The sequence below is a fragment of the Neoarius graeffei genome, chromosome 7 (genome assembly GCF_027579695.1).
Source record: "Neoarius graeffei isolate fNeoGra1 chromosome 7, fNeoGra1.pri, whole genome shotgun sequence".
NCBI classification, from domain to species: domain Eukaryota; kingdom Metazoa; phylum Chordata; class Actinopteri; order Siluriformes; family Ariidae; genus Neoarius; species Neoarius graeffei.
Window position 1 is genome coordinate 9,297,880 of NC_083575.1, and position 20,360 is coordinate 9,318,239.

Genomic DNA, 20,360 nt, shown 5'->3' on the forward strand with positions numbered 1-20,360 from the left:
GGATGACTTGATTAATTGAAAGTCATACCCGATATCAATCTTTCAAATACTTGCAAAGGACGCTTGGACCCCAAAGTTTGCAGCTTCCAGCCAGATTATGTCCACGTGATGTAAACAAAGCACAGGAACCAGTCGGGTATAGCTGATGTACCTCATCAAAATAAAAACCATATCAAGCGTTATTCCATTTGAAATCCACAATGTTTGAAGTGCAGACTCCGGAGTTTTTCACCTGATAAACCCTAAAGTAACATGGCAGTAGATTAAATTCCTTATTGGACTGCCGCATTTTCTCCCTATCTCAGGGGTGATGGTAAATTAATCTGGATCAAGCACAGACAGAGCAAAGTAATCTCACAGAGTGCCAGTGAATCACGCTCAGCCAGAGAGAGACACTCAGATCAAATATTCAAGATTGAACACCAAAGGAGATGCTTTTAGCTGCATCAGGAGAGCGATCACATCCAAGTGTTCAGCTTCTGTATCATTATAATTCAGCCTTCACATCCCACCGTCTTGTGTTAGCGAAATGCAAAGATGTGAAAGGAGATGATTGACGTCAAAGCCATCTCCAGCACATCCAACTATCCAGATAAATAGGTATGAGGTACGCCACTGTGCTCCTAGGTATTGTTGTGTCAGTCCCTGTAAGGCATCAGCAAATTTGCTGTTATCTAAATTCTTTGTTCTTGAAAATAACAGACCAGGTATTTGGCACCATCCTTAAAAATGAGGTTATTTGCATGATTGAGCAATGCTGGATGACAGTTCTTGCCAGCTTCTCCAGATGCTCTTACATTATAAAATGGCAGGCTGTGATTTTGTGATCATCAGGGAAGAAATGACGCATTCAAGTGGTTACATGATCGGACAGTTTATGGGAGTCTCGGAAGATTTCATCAAAAACCGTGCAAGAGAAACACAGCTCAGGCTAGATCTCTGCAGTGCTTCTGCTTGAACAAGCAGAATTTGACAGGCATGTATGATACATGATGTAGAAGTATTTGACCAATTCTGATGTATGTATCTCGATAGGGAACTCTAATATTCATATACCTGTTTCTCAGAAACCGTGTAATCGATCAAACTGAAATATTTCATGTTACATGTCTAAATGTTAGTCTATTATTGGCTTGGATAACTTGAGTATTGGAAAAACATGACTGCCATTAGCTGGATTCAGAAGGAATGTGACACTGAAGTGATCCATCATTACAAAACTTGAGTATGTCTCATCTCATCTCATTATCTCTAGCCGCTTTATCCTTCTACAGGGTCGCAGGCAAGCTGGAGCCTATCCCAGCTGACTACGGGCGAAAGGCGGGGTACACCCTGGACAAGTCGCCAGGTCATTGCAGGGCTGACAAATAGAGACAACCATTCACACTCACATTCACACCTATGGTCAATTTAAAGCCACCAATTAGCCTAACCTGCATGTCTTTGGACTGTGGGGGAAACCAGAGCACCCAGAGAATACCCACGCAGACACGAGGAGAACATGCAAACTCCACACAGAAAAGACCCCTGGGCTCAAAGCCAGAACTTTCTTGCTGTGAGACGACAGTGCTAACCACTACACCACCATGCCTCCAATCCATCCAGCCATCATCCGTGACTGCTTATCCTGTGCAGGGTTGCAGACAAGCTGGAGCCTATCCCGGCTGACTATGGGCGAGAGGCAGGGTACACCCTGGACAAGTTGCCAGGTCATCGCAGGGCTGACAAATAGAGACAAACCACCATTCACACTCACATTCACACCTACGGTCAATTTAGAGTCACCAGTTAACCTAACCTGCATGTCTTTGGACTGTGGGGGAAACCGGAGCACCCGGAGGAAACCCACGCAGACACGGGGAGAACATGCAAACTCCACACAGAAAGGCCCCCGTTGGCCACTGGGCTCGAACCCAGAACTTTCTTGCTGTGAGACGAGTGCTAACCACTACACCACCGTGCCGCCAAGCTTAAACATAGTGTGACTGAAACATTTTCAGCTCAGAGATGCAAAAACACCCAACCACACTGGAGCATTACTGTCTGAACATGTGTATAATTCTCGAAAAAGCTTCAAGCTGCATGTCAAAAAAAAAAAGGTAATGAATTTGAAACATAGTTCTCACAGCCGAAATGCCATCAATCAAAAACCTAGTGTATTCATTAAGATTCACTTCATAGCTTATTACATTAAATCACAACTGGCTTCTGAGCAATTAGTTTTATCATCTTCTCCTGTAATGAGTAAGCAAAGCAGAAACAAACCCAGGAAACTCCTCATCTATTGCTTTTATACCATTAAACCCAAAGTAATTTGTCAGTATTCAGTCCACGCAGAGAGAGAGAGAGAGAGAGAGAGAGAGAGAGACCTACATGCTGGAGTCTATATTGGACTTAACCAATTTCTGGATGTAATTATGTAAAAATCTAGGCCAAGCATGTCTATATAGCATGTTCTAGCTAAAGCTACTTTCCTTTCTGGTGGAACCAAATGCTTATATTTTGATCAAACTTCCACCAGATCAATTCCATTTCCACCCTAAATACACGTTGACAGTGTGTGAAGTATAACGTAAAATACATAATGTCCTGTCTGCACATCATGTTCAGTTTCTTGAGTAAAATCCCATTCTTTTGCAACTCCGAGCAGATTGTCTTCATGAAAACTGAAGTAGTCTTTCTTTAAGGCTAAAGGTTTTCATAACAGATGGAATAAAAAGGTATGGAGCCGTGACAGCTCAGTGGTTAAGACTCTGGGCTTGTGACCTCAGTGCCAGGAGGCAAAATCCCAGCAGCGCAAGGCCTTCATAGTTGGGCCCTTGAACAAGGCCCTTAACCGTTTCTGCTCCAACAGTGCCAAAACATAGCAGACATGCACTTTGACCTCAGTGTCCTGGGATTTCTCATTGTACACACATGCATGAGACTGGTTGTCTCCCCCACTCCCCTGACACGTTTGAACAATTAAAATCATTTGGACCGTACATGACATTAAAATAAAGAGCACAGAATTACTTATGCTGCTACACTAAGCTACTGGTAATAATGGTTTGAAATTGATTGAAAAGGACATTTCATTATGCAGCCAAATAAAAATGGAGAGCCCTGAGATAAACCGCTACTCAAAATGCACAAAACAAACCCAATTACGCCCAGAGCAGCAGCATTCATTCATTCATTCATTCATTCAGAGATCATAGGACTCACGTGTCTTGCGGCTGACGTGAGTCCGAGCTGGAGTGTTGACTGGCCTCTCTGTGGTCGAGTGCTCACGGGTCGAGTCATTAAGGACAGTTGGTTTGGATGAAGACGGGCTGGAGGTTGATGTCTGGTCAGGGGAGGCAGAAGCTGCAGTAGTAGTCTTCTGGGTCACTTGGCTGCCAGAGGAACCGCCATCCCTTGGGTTGGCATTTGGAGGTGCTGCTGTACGAGTTTTGCCCCTCACCAGTGTAGTAATAGTGGAGATTGTTGAGGATATAGTGGTGGTAGTGGTGGTGGAGGAAGTGATGCTGTCTGGGCCCTTGGGCAAAGCGCTTGGCTTGGATAGGAAAATGGGATCCTGGCCAATACCCTTAGCATTTACAAGGTCTGTGGGTACATAGTCCTGCACAGATCCCACAACAATCCATTTGAGCAGCATGAGGCTAAGGCCAAGACCCACAAAGCCAATCAGGAGTGGAACTACACACAGCCAAGTCTGCTGTCTCGGCCAAAAGGCGCACCTAAAAGCTCCAGCACGCTCTCCGCCTTGACGTCCCCCAGAGGCACCACCAACCTCAGGCTCCTCCAGGATCACCACCCCGGAGGTGGTCACAGCTCCAGAAGTCTCGCTCATCCTGCCCTGGATTTAGAGAGGGTCAACCCCAGGGTCGGGCGCTCAGCAGGCACAGGAGGATCACAGAAGGATGGCTCATGGCATTGAACATCGGGGTGATTTATTTTAAAAAAAAAATCAATCCCAGAACACACAATCGGATGCAAATACTCACCGACAACATACAACCATCACTCATTAAAAACACAGACACTCAATGCTGCAAATGCAATCTCTCTCTCACACACACACACACAAGCACGCTCTCTCTCTCTCTCTCTCTCTCTCCCTCTCACACACACACACACACACACACAGTAGAAATCCAGAGGTTGAAAAAAACAGGGGTAGCAGAATCCAAATGTGAGATGATCCTTTTTGCCTTGTTCCTGAAGCAGGTGAGAGTAGATGGGCTTCGACAGGACTCTGGTTCCAAGGACAAACGGAATCGGTAGAGAAAAAAGAGGAGACGCTGGACAGAGGGGTGGAGCGAGAAGGGAGGAATGCAGAGAAAGAAGATGCGTCTGTGAGGAGGCACTCGCCAGAGCCCGATGCAGCAGCACACTCTTGCGTTACCACTCCTCAAATCCTGTCTTTCCAATCAGGTACCAATCTGACCCGTCAGAAACAATCCCTCAATTTTATGGTTCCTCAGATGTTTCTCAGAGGGGGTAGCTGCTTTCCAGAAGCGCTCACTGGTTTTCTGTTGTTTCTCCCAGCTTGGTCACTGTCTCATTCTCAGACTCCTGTTAGGCTCCCGTTCGCACTCGCTGACTCAGCTCTGCATATCCCATAGAGTCAGACCCTCCGGCAAGCAGCCTCGATTCCCAGCACTCCCTCCCAGGGCTGAGCCTCCTACAGATACCATCTGCATGGAACGGAAAAGCAACGCAAATCTGTGCCACACGCTGGAGTCAAAATAAATTCAGCAGCCACAGAACAAGTAGGAGAAAACCGTAAAGCCAGCAAAGGTCAGTGTTTAGCATGCAATCAAATCCACAGGGAGCATAAATCCATTCTCCTGCTTGAGCAGCATCCGAGTCGCGTTCCGCTGCCGTTCATGCAGCACGGAGTGAACGAGCGCACGCTCAGTCCTCTGCTACATTCCGCCACTGAGAAAAAGAGGGAGAAAGAGAGAGAGAGAGAGAGAGAGACAGGGAGGGAGAGAACGCAGTGTGAGGGAGGGAGAGAAGCAGGAAGGGGGAAGGGAGGGTACTATAGAGACAGACACTAAAGAGAGAAATTGAGGAGCGAAAAAAAAAAAATCTGAGCTCAGGTGTTTCTCATGGTCTCTTTATCCAACACTGCCATCCAGTTCAAATGCAAGGCTTCTTAATTATTTGTTTATTTGTGTCTCTCTGTCCCAGGACTGAGACTGTGTCATCGCAAACAGACAGGAGAACAACATCTAGTATACAGCAGCTGCTGATGATGCCAGGAGAGAGAGAGAAAGATTGATGGAGAATACACAGAAGGGAACAGTGAGGAACGAAGATAAGGAACACAGTGAGAGTGCGAGTGAGAGAGAGATGGATCCATGCTAGTGCTCTGCAGTATTAACAGACCGAGAGATTGCTGAGTGTTGTAAACAGACTGGATCGGAGCATCTCTCTTGTCAGACCCGTCACTCACTTATTCAGCCCCTCCCATTGCTCTGACAAGGAAGAATGAGGGATTCACCAGGGGACTGAAAGAGATAATTGGAAGGAGATAAACCTCAAAGATCAGGAAGATCAGCATGCAATTACTGACTGCAGCTCATCTGTTCTTCTGTATAATTTGCCAGCTTCTATTTAGTTCCATTTGTTTAAAAAACAGAAAGAAAATTTAATTCTCCAACAGTACATGATGTTGGATCAACAAGGAGACCAGAAGGTCAGCACAGTTTCGTTTTGTTTTTTTAAACCTCCCAGCAGCAGGTGTTGTTTTTGTTCTATAAAATGGTCCTTTTGCACAGATGCATGAGATAAAGTTACTGCGGCTCAAGGTCCCACGTGGACACCCGAAAAACCTCCACTTCCCAAAACCAGTTTATTCTTAAGTCTCACCTGGATAATGCACATTTGTACCCAAGAACTGCTGAAGATCTTAAATCAGAAATGGATCACACTCACTATCCTGTTAGAACCTCATTCACCAATCTGTTCATCATGAATATCAAGATACCGAGTACTGCTTTTCTTTCCTCTTCTCCACCAGTCCACCAATTTAGGATTTATAATCATGATGTCATCCAGAAGAGGCCGGATTCCGATCAACTTGGTCTATCCATGCTGTATATTTGATCCGTTTCGTTGCCAATTCATTCATTTACTCATTCCTCCATTTGAGTATGCATCATTTCATGATGTAAACCCATATCCTCCTTCTTCTTCTTGGGTCACCACCTCAGTCTGCTACACTCTCCCGCTCCAGTACTCCGCACACGCCTTTCCTCTGGTGGTCAGAGCTTCCAGATCTTCCTTGATGCAAGGTTCAGGCAGGAGGGGGCAGACAAGAAGGTGTCTCATGGTCTGCTCCTGCTCGCAATCGCATGCCGTTTGTCCATCTGAACAGAGACCCTACTTTTCCATGAGGGTCTTGGATCTTCCTGTGCCTGTTCTAAGGCGGTTGAGACATGACCAAATTGGCCATGCTTCCCCCGCTCCTGAAGGAAGGGATTCCTTCGGGGTGATGGTGAATTTATGTGGTGCTGTCTGGAGGTGGTGAGACCACATGGCCATCCTCCATGGCCATGGAAACACCAATGGCTGGTTAGTGCTACAGTTCTCCTAGACCAATGGTCTGGCCCCAAGAGATAAACAAATGAACCAAGCACACGAGTCAATAGTGTAACAGTCCATCAGATAGACATGGCTCAACAACGTTACTGAGTGACTAACCCTTAAAATCGAGCTTCTGGACTCCAAATCCAGGATCCTCACCTTCTCTGATAGGACTCAAGACCTGCTGATGTCATGATATCACAAATTCTGCCATGAGACAAGAATTAATTTAGAAACTGAAATACGATAAGATCAGAGAAGAGCAAAAGATTTGATTCCAATTATAAAAATGTCAGATCTGTGTGGTGGATTTTTTAACAAGACTATAAGCAGGGTTGTAGGAGTTAAACCTTAAATTAGCTTGTGAAAACAAAAAAGCTTTCAAACAAAAAATGGTTTATTTAAAATATATATTGACCATAAACATTGAGATTGGGCGGCACGGTGGTGTAGTGGTTAGCGCTGTCGCCTCACAGCAAGATGGTCCGGGTTCGAGCCCCGTGGCTGGCGAGGGCCTTTCTGTGCGGAGTTTGCATGTTCTCCCCGTGTCTGCGTGGGTTTCCTCCGGGTGCTCCGGTTTCCCCCACAGTCCAAAGACATGCAGGTTAGGTTAACTGGTGACTCTAAATTGACCGTAGGTGTGAATGTGAGTGTGAATGGTTGTCTGTGTCTATGTGTCAGCCCTGTGATGACCTGGCGACTTGTCCAGGGTGTACCCCGCCTTTCGCCCGTAGTCAGCTGGGTTAGGCTCCAGCTTGCCTGCGACCCTTAGAACAGGATAAAGCGGCTAGAGATAATGAGATGAGACATTGAGATTGTACTTCCTGTTGTTCATGTTCAGATTTTTTTTCCCTTAAATCAATGAAAAAAACAGATAAGTGGATTAGGCACATAGTACGGTAGGTCAAATAAATAAACAAAATTAAAAGAGCTTGAGGAGGGGTAATACTGCGAAAGAAAAAAAAAACCCTCAAACTCAGATTTTAAGATTTTTTTTTTAAAGTCACAAATTCAACTCAATTTCTGAGATTAAAAAGTCATAAATTTTAATAATTTTAAAAATAAGAATTAATTAATTAATTTTACCCGAGGTTAGAAAACCATAACCTGACATTGTGTGTGTGTGTGGGGGGGACTCTTAAATTCCAAGATTAGAAATTCACAAATTTAGGAGAGAAAAAATAAAAATCAGAAAATATATTTTTGCCTTTTTTTTTTGTCAAGGAACCAGATCATTTCACTTTGCCAGGTTGAATCAGTGTCATCACACCCCAGAGGCCATGGATGAACTGAGAGTTATAAGAAATGCAGCATTTCCTCCTCAACCATGCAATATAGAAGAACAACGCGGCAGATGATTTTCAGCTACATTTCCCAGAATGCACTGTAGGCAGGAAGCACATGATTGTCTTCTTGGATAACATCAGTTTATTTCTTGGAAACTTCTGACTTTTGAATCTCAGAATTTCCGAGTTCTGTTTGTGCAAAATTATGACTTTATAATCTCAGAGAATATGGAGTTTTTTCCTCATAAACGTACAACTTCTCTAATTATTTGGGAAGATTTATTTGCTTTGATATTTTTATTTTGTGCCATTTTATTGTCGGTTTGGTGTTAACATTTTATTTATAGGCACCTTTCAAGGCACTCAAGGACACCTTACAAAACGCAATGAAAATCAAACATCATACAATACCAAACACTCAACAATGCATCAAGATATCAGTAATCAGACAAGACAAAGATATAAAACCATAAGTTAAAATCATAAATGTAATTTGAGTGGAGCAGACAGGGTTTGAATCAAACAGAATAGGCAAGCTTGAATGTGTGTGTTTTAAGCAGTGTTCTAGTCGAGTCACTAAACCTCGAGTCTGAGTCCAGTCTCGATTCACCAGTGTTCAAGTCTGAATCAAGTCCAAGTCATTAAAGAAAATTTCGAGTCAAGTCCACTATTGATCCAAGTCGAGTCCAAGACTCGGACTGCACCATTCCACGGTGGCGGTTTTAGCACCATTAACATTAGTTTGTTCCTGAACATGATGTATGAACAGGTGAATGTGCTTCTCTTTGTCAGGGAATGCGACGTATTCTGTCAGAGATGGTTGGGAGACGGATGTAAGTGCAGAAGGTGTTTTTATTAATACAAGTGAAGACAGATAAACAATCCAGAATGGCAGGAAAAATTGTAAAATAGGCATTTGGTCGAGTGAGGCATAAACAGGCTATCGTAGACTCGGCAGGATCAAAGATGAGAAACAGGAAAATCAGGGATCAGGAAACCAAACAAGGAAATACGGCTTGGTAATGTGTCAGCAACACAACTCAATACTTTGCAAAGTGAGTGTGTTTTTACAGTTTTTATATACGGTAGGTGTGTTGATTGTGCCTTAATCCTGTGCAGGTGTGAGTTGTTTACGGCGCATGTGCAACAGTCCACTTGGTGTGCGTGCTGTCCAGAGTGCACCCGAGAGTCTGTCTGATGCACACACCAAGGCGCACAGGTGTAACACTATTGCACAAAAATTATGGAGATATAAATATCATGCCAAATTATCATGGCATGTTACAAAAAATAAAGAAAAAAATCAGAGTCCTCGTCTCCAATTTCCAAGTCCAAGTCATCAGTGCTCAAGTCCAAATCATGAGTCCTTAAAATTAGGGCACAAGTCAGACTCGAGTCTGAGTCCTGGATTTGAGTACTACTAACCTGGTTTTAAGGTGGAATTTGAACTGCGGAAGACGCTCAATGATATGGACGTCTTGTGGAGGAGAGCTCCAGAGGCGAGCTCCAGAGGCGAGCAGCAACACCACTGAAAGCTCTACACCCCATCATAGTCAAGCATGCAGGAGGTGTAGTGAGTGAGATTGGTGGAGAAGAAGGATCCAAGGGTACAGGATGGTGTCCAGATGTGAAGGAGATCAGAGATACAGATGTGCTCGGTTATGAAGAGTCTTGAAATCGATACAGTCCCGAACAATGAAGCTGCTGAAGGACAGGAGTAATATGTTTTATGGAAAGGGTTCTGGTAATGATGACATGAGCAGCTGAATTTCAAGAAGTAGTTTGCAAGGAAGACCAGAGAGGATAGAGTTACAGTCATCAATCGGAGATGTAATCAGAGCATGTACAAGAATAGCAGTGCTGCTCAATGGAAGAAGCAGACAATTGATGGAAATATGCAGACCGATAGAAGTGATATTATTGAGGTGTCCTTTGAAGAGTAAAGTCCTCTCAAGGATAACACCCAGACTCTTAACCTAAGGGGATGGAGGAACTATGGATTAGTCAATAGTCAGGGAAAAACTGAAGTTTGGCCAAAGTAGTTTTTGTACCGACTATAAGAACCTCAGTTTTTATCACTTAAGCTTGGGAAAGTTAGAGGACAACCAAGATTTCATTTCCAGTCGGTATTCAGAGAAGGAAAAAAGATGAAGAGTGGAATTTGGCTTGGTCAACAAGTAGAGCTGGGGGTCATCAGTGGAACTGAATTTGAAAACATGCCCAAGAAGCAGAAGGTAGAGAATAAATCAAAGGGGGCCTAAGATATAGCCCTGAGTAACACCACTGGGTAGAAGTGTGCAGGACTGTGATCTGAAATTCTTTAATTAGAAGAAAACTGAGTGTGACCAAAGAGACATTATCTAAACCAAGCAAGAGAAGTGCCAATGATTCCAACAGATACGAATCTCTCGAGGAGAACGTTCTGAGGAATTTTATCAAAGGCTGAGCTCAGATCAAGGAGCACAACTATGATTAACAGCCCAGACTCAGCTGTAATCAGTGAAATTGACCGATATTGTTCAAAGTGATGACTGTCAGTCAGGAGAGCGTGTACCTGAGCTGCAGTAGTACCCCCCCCCCCCCCCAAGTGCTTTTGAGATGAAAAGTAGATTTGAATTTGGACGATAATTATTCAAATTGTCCAGATTGGCAGCGGGTTTCTTCAGAACTGGAGCCGTTTTGAGAGATGAAGGAACAAGACCAGATCTAAGAAAGGAATATGTCGGTGATTACAGAGGAGATGGAGGGTAGACAGGCTTTTAGCTGATGAGTAGGGAGGGGTTCTAACTTTTTAATTCCCCCTATAAATCACGAATCAACATTTCTTTAGATGATAACACTGGGGAAAAAATGGATTGCTTCCTGGGATTTTGTTGCAGTTTTATGTAAATCATCTCATAGCTCAAAACAAACTTCATTTGCCTAATGAAATGTTGCATTAAACTGTATTCAATTAAGTTGTCTTAATGCCCCCCCCCAAAAAAAAAAAAAAATCCATACAGCACTTCAATATGCATCCTTGTGCAGCTTTTATAGTTTATAATAAAGTCATAGTTTATCATAAATTCTCATGATGTTATTGCATCTCACAGAGCAGTAAAACGCCTTGGTGTCCCCCTGTGAGCCTTTGTTCGAGTGCCATGCAAGAAAATGAGGCAGCAGGTATATTTATTTGGATCCACATGCCTAAATATTGCATTACTAAAGCGACAATTACATTTGATCTTTTGGACTGAAGCAGATAATGGAAATATCACTGACATGATAGATGACAACGCTTCGAGTTTTAGCCCGTGGAGAGTTTTCAGCAGTGCGTGCATGACTGGAACTGCGGATCTGTATCTAACCTAATATCCATCATTAATGACTGACAGAGCAGTGTGTATTTGTACCTGCCTGATTTAGGGCTCATCAAACTGTCAGCTCACATCAACTCTGTGATTAGGTGGGCTCTGCTGTGGGCCTGCGCCTCTCACATACATCAACACCACATGTTGAGTTGGGGTTCATACTAAAAGATCAGCCAGATTAACCAGAAAACAAGCACAACATTAAAGCGAATGCATTCTCTATACTTATAATGTATCAACTCACCATTAGGTGATATTTGTGTCATCGGATTATATTTAACGGTTATTCCACAAAATCGTACATGAGCCGATAGCCGTGAAGCACATAGCACCGAGTTGGCTATAAGCCATGTACAACAAGATTGAGCAGAAAAACAGTTTTATTCTATCCACACTGACTGGATTTTGAGAAACCGAGCTTTTTTTATTATTATTATTCAATAAATAACAAGAGTGCTCGGAGAGCACAATATCCCCCACTACAATATATTGCAAACAAAATTGCAATATGCACACTACTGTCCTATAACAAAGCCTTTTGCCATGTTTCGTGAAATTCCTCCAAAAATTGTGAGAGGAGTTGATTTCAGAAGGTAAGAACCCTTTCCGGGATGGACAGACAGACAGAATTCAAATACTATTATTACATATGTTGTTGCTTTTTGTGTATTTTGGGGGATTTTATTCGAGTAGAGTTTTTATTTCGTCCTCGGTTGGTTCAGCAATACGTGCCATTTTGTTTCTCTACTCACAGTATATGAGCTGATATCCTAGTAGTAGAGTAGCCAATCAGACCGCATGATTGCTCATATCCAGTGAATGTGGATAGAATAATTACAAATATATTTGTACGTCAAGACATTTTGAAATAAAAGGTAAACATTCTCACTCATTGTCCTCCTGTCTAAGGTTCATGTTTTCTGCCTGCTTAAAATAATACGGTGTGCTGGATCAAGTGCTATTCTTAGGCTGCAAGATGTGAAAAAATGAGGTTGGAAGCCATTTGTTCAATTAAGACATTGGTTAACGTGGGCAGCAGAGTGGTGCGGTGGTTAGCACTGTTGCCTCATAGCAAGAAGGTTCCAGGTTCGAACCTCATGATTGACGGAGGCCTTTCTATGTGGAGTTTGCATGTTATCCCTGTGTCTGCCGGTTCCCTCCATGTAACCCTAGTTTCCCCCACAGTTCAAAAGACATGCAGGTTAGGTAAAATACCCAGCCGGTGGACTTGCACAAGCCAGTGCTTACTTGGTGCCAGTCCTAAGTCTGGATAGACTGGGGCATGTTGTGTCAGGAAAGGCATCCGGTGTCAAAACCTATGCCAAATCAAATATGCAGATCTGGATTATCTGCTGTGGCGACCCCTAACAAGAAGGGCTGAAAGAATTTGTATACAACTCCTTCGAGAACTTCTCATCTCATCTCATTATCTCTAGCCACTTTATCCTTCTACAGGGTCGCAGGCAAGCTGGAGCCTCTCCCAGCTGACTACGGGCAAAAGGCGGGGTACACCCTGGACAAGTCACCAGATCATCACAGGGCTGACACATAGATACAGACAACCATTCACATTCACACCTACGGTCAATTTAGAGTCACCAGTTAACCTAACCTGCATGTCTTTGGACTGTGGGGGAAACCGGAGCACCCGGAGGAAACCCACGCGGACACGGGGAGAACATGCAAACTCCACACAGAAAGGCCCTCGCCGGCCACGGGGCTCGAACCTGGACCTTCTTGCTGTGAGGCGACAGCGCTAACCACTACACCACCGTGCCACCCCTTCGAGAACTTTTTAATTGAAATAAGCAGATGTACATACCCTGACTCTGAATACGAGGAACTTTCCCCATGTAAAATATTGACATACTTTTCAACTTAACTCACCGAATCTGAATACTGCCCCACAGTATCGGATTGGAAAATGAGATGCTCGGTTATGTTTTGCTTGGAATACTGAAGGAACATCTGTGAAACCTAGCACTCAAATTCTTAGTTGCATAAATTCCATTTCTATCCTTTTTGACTGGCCTTTTTCTGGTATTTAAACATGAAAGTTGATGGCTTCTAAAATAACAACAGATTTGTCTACATGTATTTGTGTACATTTAAAGATGGATGCATTCCAGAAGGTCAATATTGGTCCACTGTGAGTCTGGCTTTGATCAAAACCAGAGTCAATGTGATCAGATAATAAATCCTGTGTTTTGGAGGTGATATGAGGAGGCCAAAACATCTGCTCCCAAAACCAGGATTGAAAACCCTAGCCCTGCCTCCAGACTGGAAACACAAACAGCCATCACCTCTGTAAAAGGGTCACACAGACTCATTCGTCAAAATCATTTTGGCACCTTGGGCTTCACACACACACACGCTTCAAGAAATATCAGAAAAGTGAATGAGGATCAAGAGGATCCCTGCATATGCCTCCGAGTGTATCCATCCATTATCTGTAGCCACTTATCCTGTACAGGGTCGCAGGCAAGCGAGAGCCTATCCCTGCTGACTATGGGCAAGAGGCAGAGTACACCCTGGACAAGTCGCCAGATCATCGCAGGGCTGACACAAAGACAAGCAACCGTTCACACACACACACCTATGGTACAGTCAATTTAGAGCCACCAATTAGCCTAACCTGCATGTCTTTGGACTGTGGGGGAAACCGGAGCACCTGGAGGAAACCCACACAGACATAGGAGAACATGCAAACCCCACACAGAAAGGCCCTCATCGGCCACTGGGCTTGAACCCAGGACCTTCTTGCTGCGAGGGGACAGTGGTAACCACTACACCACTGCCAAGGACTATGGTTGACTTTTTCCACCATATGCAAATCTGCAACTGGATCCACTTTATGTCTCTGGATGAGTCATACTCACTGGCAGGGATTCTGCAGCTGGTTGTCTTCCCCCCGCCTCAAGACATGTTTTGACATCAATGTCCCCGAGTGCTCCATGACAACTGCTTTCTCTATTACATTTAACCAACAAGCCTTCATGTGTACCCTTGAGGATTACTGGTATCCGTGAATGTGGATTGTGATCTGGAGCCATCGTATTCCTACACTGGGTATGTTTCGTCACTACTGAGCTTTATTTCAAATCTACTGGATTTGAAGATGTTTATCATTGTTCAGTGTGGACTTCCACCAAATCTTGCAACATTCATTAAAACGAAAATACTCATGGATCGACCCTGTGACTCGGGTCAGATCCAAAACATAATACCTCCTACCTTGGCCCATGCTACACCCTTCCACCAAGTTTCACAGAAATCAGGTTGGGAAATTTTGTGCAATTGTGTTTAAACACAACCAAGCAAACTGCACCAAAACCATAACCTTGATGGTAGAGGAAACAAGTGCAGATATGAAGTGGAAAAAAAAATAAACAGGTCAAAAGAGATCCACAGCCAGTGAGAATTACAGACTCAGGATGATAGACGGTCAACCAAATCAGATCAGACCCGAGGGAAAGGCGTTCACGAAGGAATCCAGGGTCTCTTTCTGGGTGAACCCCAACACTCGCAAATTGGCAAACAAACATATTTAGATCAAGACCTTGCTTGCTCATAAAAGGGTCATGGAGGATAATCAGAATTATGGCGTTGCAGGTTTCAAGAAGTGTCATTATGTCTCAAAGTTATGTTTATGTGTAAATTGTCTCATCTCATCTCATTATCTCTAGCCGCTTTATCCTTCTACAGGGTCGCAGGCAAGCTGGAGCCTATCCCAGCTGACTACGGGCGAAAGGCGGGGTACACCCTGGACAAGTCGCCAGGTCATCACAGGGCTGACACATAGACACAGACAACCATTAACACTCACATTCACACCTACGGTCAATTTAGAGTCACCAGTTAACCTAACCTGCATGTCTTTGGACTGTGGGGGAAAACCGGAGCACCCGGAGGAAACCCACGCGGACACGGGGAGAACATGCAAACTCCACACAGAAAGGCCCTCGCCGGCCCCGGGGCTCGAACCCAGGACCTTGTGTAAATTGTATGTCACTAAAATGCATTTATGACCCATCAGTTAGCATAGATCGAAATTCCACTGTGACCTGCAAGAGACCAGGTACTTGTAGTCATCAATACTGAAATGAAGAACTCACTTGAGTATTAATCAATTAATTAGCTCTGTTTGTTTCCCATGTTTAAATGGTGTATGCTCATGCATTTACACTACTAGACTCATTCTTAATAACGTTAGCAAGTCGAGTTTAAGAGATGTGAATTAGCTGGTTACACAAGTTAGCATGGATCAAGGAGAAGCGCAGGTAGATGCTGTCACTCCACCTGTTGATATTTTCACAGAGCAGAGACAAAAGAAAAGAAGAGACAAAAGTTCAAGCAGAAGTGGGTGTGAATGTTGTGGCAACCCGACTGAACAGATGAGGGGAGGTCAAGAGATAACAGATTTCGCCATAGAAATGAGAAAAACGAGAACGACCTAGCACCAGCTTAAAAAGGTTATCCATTTCAACTTGTGACATCGACACAAGGGTTTAAAAAAAAAAAAGACAGGGTTCAAGAGAGGAAACGATTTGAGTCGTAGCAGTTGCGAGTTGTGCAGAAGAGTGTACAGGATCAGGGTTATTAAAAAGGAAAGGATATCAGGGAAGAAGACAAAAACTGAACTGTAAACCATCTTATGTGTTTAATGAATAAAATGACCTCAAATACATCAGTGAAGCCTGTTCTATTCTCAACTCACACACACACACACACACACACACACACACACACACTTACTTTAGATCAGGTACGTGGATGGGTAAAGAGGGAGATAGATAAGTGGTGGAGAAGGGGTCAAAGGTTACATCCTGTTTATGTATTTTGCAAAATCATACAAGCGAGGAGATGGTGGTCAGCTTTTCAGCACAGCTTCTGCTCACATCATCACACACATACGCACAAACAAAGATGAACATGTTTGAAAAAGCCAAGCTTTTTCGTGCATTTTAGGGTTTAAAAAGTAAACAAAAATGTAATCGTGAGAAAAAAAAAATATTAATACTATACTGGTCATGTCTTTTATTTGTGATGTTCGTTGAGGTTTTGTATAAATCCTCAGTATAAATTGCAACCATTTTATCATTCATCATACAAAAAAAAAAAAAATGAATGACATTAATAGGCATTAAAGAAAAAAAAAACAAATTTAAATATATTTAACAGTAAATATACTTTGTCTTTATTTACTAATTTTAACAATGTGTGTATATTTATTTTAGCAAATACAACTTATTTTTATGGGTAACTGCTGTGTAAAACTTAATCATAATCAAGGAATAAACAGCAAATAAATACTAAACTCATTTATGCAGAGCGGCACGGTGGTGTAGTGGTTAGCGCTGGCGCCTCACAGCAAGAAGGTCTGGGTTCGAGCCCCGTGGCCGGCGAGGGCCTTTCTGTGCGGAGTTTGCATGTTCTCCCCGTGTCCGCGTGGGTTTCCTCCGGGTGCTCCGGTTTCCCCCACAGTCCAAAAGACATGCAGGTTAGGTTAACTGGTGACTCTAAATTGACCGTAGGTGTGAGTGTGAATGGTTGTCTGTGTCTATGTGTCAGCCCTGTGATGACCTGGCGACTTGTCCAGGGTGTACCCCGCCTTTCGCCCGTAGTCAGCTGGGATAGGCTCCAGCTTGCCTGCGACCCTGTAGAAGGATAAAGCGGCTAGAGATAATGAGATGAGATAACAGGTAATATTAAATGCATTTATTTATTTCAAAATAAACTGACTCATTCTTTGATTTGACAACATTGAACAATGCTTAGGCGGCACGGTGGTGTAGTGGTTAGCGCTGTCGCCTCACAGCAAGAAGGTCCCGGGTTCGAGCCCCGTGGCTGGCGAGGGCCTTTCTGTGCGGAGTTTGCATGTTCTCCCCGTGTCCGCGTGGGTTTCCTCCGGGTGCTCCGGTTTCCCCCACAGTCCAAAGACATGCAGGTTAGGTTAACTGGTGACTCTAAATTGACCGTAGGTGTGAATGTGAGTGTGAATGGTTGTCTGTGTCTATGTGTCAGCCCTGTGATGACCTGGCGACTTGTCCAGGGTGTACCCCGCCTTTCGCCCGTAGTCAGCTGGGATAGGCTCCAGCTTGCCTGCGACCCTGTAGAAGGATAAAGCGGCTAGAGATAATGAGATGAGATGTTTGTGTACAGCCATTTTATCCTGTTTAATAATCATTAATAATAATATTAATAAAGGAGTAAATAACAGGTAATATTAAATGCATTTATTTATTTCAAAATAAACTGACTCATTCTTTGATTTGACAACATTGAACAATGCTTAGGCGGCACGGTGGTGTAGTGGTTAGCGCTGTCGCCTCACAGAAAGAAGGTCCTGGGTTCGAGCCCCGTGGCTGGCGAGGGCCTTTCTGTGTGGAGTTTGCATGTTCTCCCCGTGTCCGCGTGGGTTTCCTCCGGGTGCTCCGGTTTCCCCCACAGTCCAAAGACATGCAGGTTAGGCTAATTGGTGACTCTAAATTGACCATAGGTGTGAATGTGAATGGTTGTCTGTGTCTATGTGTCAGCCCTGTGATGACCTGGCGACTTGTCCAGGGTGTACCCCGCCTTTCGCCCGTAGTCAGCTGGGATAGGCTCCAGCTTGCCTGCGACCCTGTAGAAGGATAAAGCGGCTAGAGATGATGAGATGAGATGAACAATGCTTGTAGGTAAATTATATATGCAACTACTACTACTACTAATAATAATAATAATAATAATAATAATATGCATATTTATTTTAGCAAATTGAATTTTAACAAAAAAAGACAAACATTTATTTGAAATTATTTGGGCATGGCCTTTGACAAGTTTTCACCTCCTTGTGAAAGCAAGTGTTTGCAGTCCATTCATTTGCTTTTTGGTTTTTCAGACACAAATTCCAGCAAGCAGTAGCATATAGTTATCGCATTTATTCAAGAGCTTTTACAGTGTTGTGCTTTGAAACACTGTGGTGCACTGGATTCCAGAAAGTGTGCGATTTTACTGCAGGGTCTCTTCGATACACGAGTGTGAAACCATGGTGTGTGTTGTGCTTTCACACTCCAGAAAAAGAACGCCACCTCAGTCGACACAGACATGTTGTCGAACAGCGCTTCTCACCACGGCACGGGATAACAAGACTCCCTTCATCGTACTGAAACATTTCCTGGAGCACAGCTTCCTCAAACAGTGAGCTGAGAATCAGAGAAATTCTTCAACATGGACTGCATGACAGCCGACATGAACCTGCATCAAGAAATATTCCGGAATGATTTTGATGAAATGAAAATGTTACATGACAGAATTTTAGAGAATTCAAGAAGAATAAATCAGAAGAAGCAGTTTCAAGTGATTTAATACCTCCATTGTTCTGATCCACGCTCAGCCAGTTGCCATGGATCTTCTCTCACCTTCCTGATCACCCTCACAACAAACACCCTCCTCACTCGCATTGCAGTGTTTTCATCGTTACCCATGATGCAGTGGAAAGCTAATAGCACAGCCTGATGGTGCCTGCTCTGGAAAAATCACCCATCAAGTTCAAATTGACAGATGTGGCGAGTATTTGATGGCATATGGTGACAGCAGATTGGTTAATTGACCACAAATCATTACAGACACGCTCCAGCTGATGCCAAGATGCACCGTGTTTTGCACTGTGATTGAGTGTGAATATTCAGACCAGTAATGCTCTGTGATTGATTTGATTTTGGCCAAATTGTTTACCGTCAACAGTTTTGCAGCGACCAAAGCCAAACACCTCAGCATCTTCCAACTCCAGGCATGTAACAAGTGTTGAAATGGCAGAGTGCAGTAGAGAAACAAGCAGCGCTCATGAGAAATTTGTCCAAATATGAACAAATGAGAATTTTGCTTGATTTCAGATAAGAAAATGGGCCAAACTTGAGCACGTCTCCAAATCTTGAGTGAACTGGAACAAATTCCCAAGTACGACATTGTGTTTTGTAAAATGGCACCTCATCCTGAAGTAATTTCCCCACCCACTCGCAAGCTCTACCCAAATCATACGACAGCTACCAATTGGCAAGAACTAAGGGTTAAACCTAAAACCTGCTTCCTCCAAGACACACGAACCTCCACACAACCAACCTCTCATAAGGCAGCTAAAATCTTCTGCCTACACAAGCTCACAATGCCAGAACTGGCCAGAGAAACATCCCACCCACCTGAAGGGAACAGCCAACTACGTTCTCTTGTCCTCCCATAAACTATCATGGCATCATTTGAACTCATTTGAGAAGACACCACTCAGGAGCCAGAATGAGCTTGATAAGAATTTCACAGTCCCATAACTGGGTCAATGTTTCTTTGAAACAGATCTCACCATTTCATTTGTTTTGGGATCCTTTTTTTTTTCCCCTATTAATTCTCATTATTCTGGACTCGAAATAAGTTTCACCACAGCCCTTTTCCATGAAGAGCAACACAAGTTGGACATCACATTCAGAAGAATGGGTTGTGATCAGGTGCCGTTTACCCAACAGCCACAAAGGGGTGCTACATGTTACGAGAATCATTGCTGGATCATCGTTGACTGCCACAACCTGATCACAGACTGACTTGATCAGTTAATCAGAGTCACCACTTATGCTTGTTAAGCCGTGACGTAAGGATTGTGTTTCTGGGGTTGTTTGAATCGATAGGAGTCCAAAAACACGATGCAAATGCCATGAAGGGAAACGTTTACTCATTTTGAGTAATTATAAAATGCAATTCTGAAATCTCCAAAAAGAACATTGAAGACAAAGAACCAAGAGGCAAAAGGGTGGGACAAGCAGTGGAGGACATGATTAATCAGTGATTGGTCGCAAGTGCAAGTCAGGTGTTACACCGTCAGCCAAGCGAACTTGCTTTCTAGATTTGCATAACAGCAGCTGTGAAGAGAGCTAGAGATTAAAAATAATAATAATCTTCATATCATCTTGGACTGGAGAGAGTCATAGTGCGTTTACATGCACATAGAGAAAATCGAATTTCTGCTGTAGCTCGACTGAAATCGAAGTTCTAAATGCCATGGAAACACCTTAGCTTGGCTGAAATCGAACCGAACTGGATTTCTCATAATCGAGCTATGCGATTGTAGCCAAGCTACTTAGTGCATGTAAACCCTATCGAGCTACGTAGTCGAGCTACT

General features: G+C 43.5%; 1 protein-coding gene across 1 annotated transcript in view; it reads right to left on the reverse strand.

The window, feature by feature from the left end:
- Positions 1-4,904, reverse strand: part of LOC132889094 (pro-neuregulin-3, membrane-bound isoform) — an 855,315-nt gene extending 850,411 nt beyond the window's left edge. The window contains exon 1 of the mRNA XM_060925258.1: positions 3,208-4,904. Within this exon, the coding sequence (XP_060781241.1) occupies positions 3,208-3,835 (628 nt within the window). The 5' untranslated portion in view covers positions 3,836-4,904. The remainder of the gene's footprint in view (positions 1-3,207) is intronic.
- Positions 4,905-20,360: the final 15,456 nt, after the last annotated feature.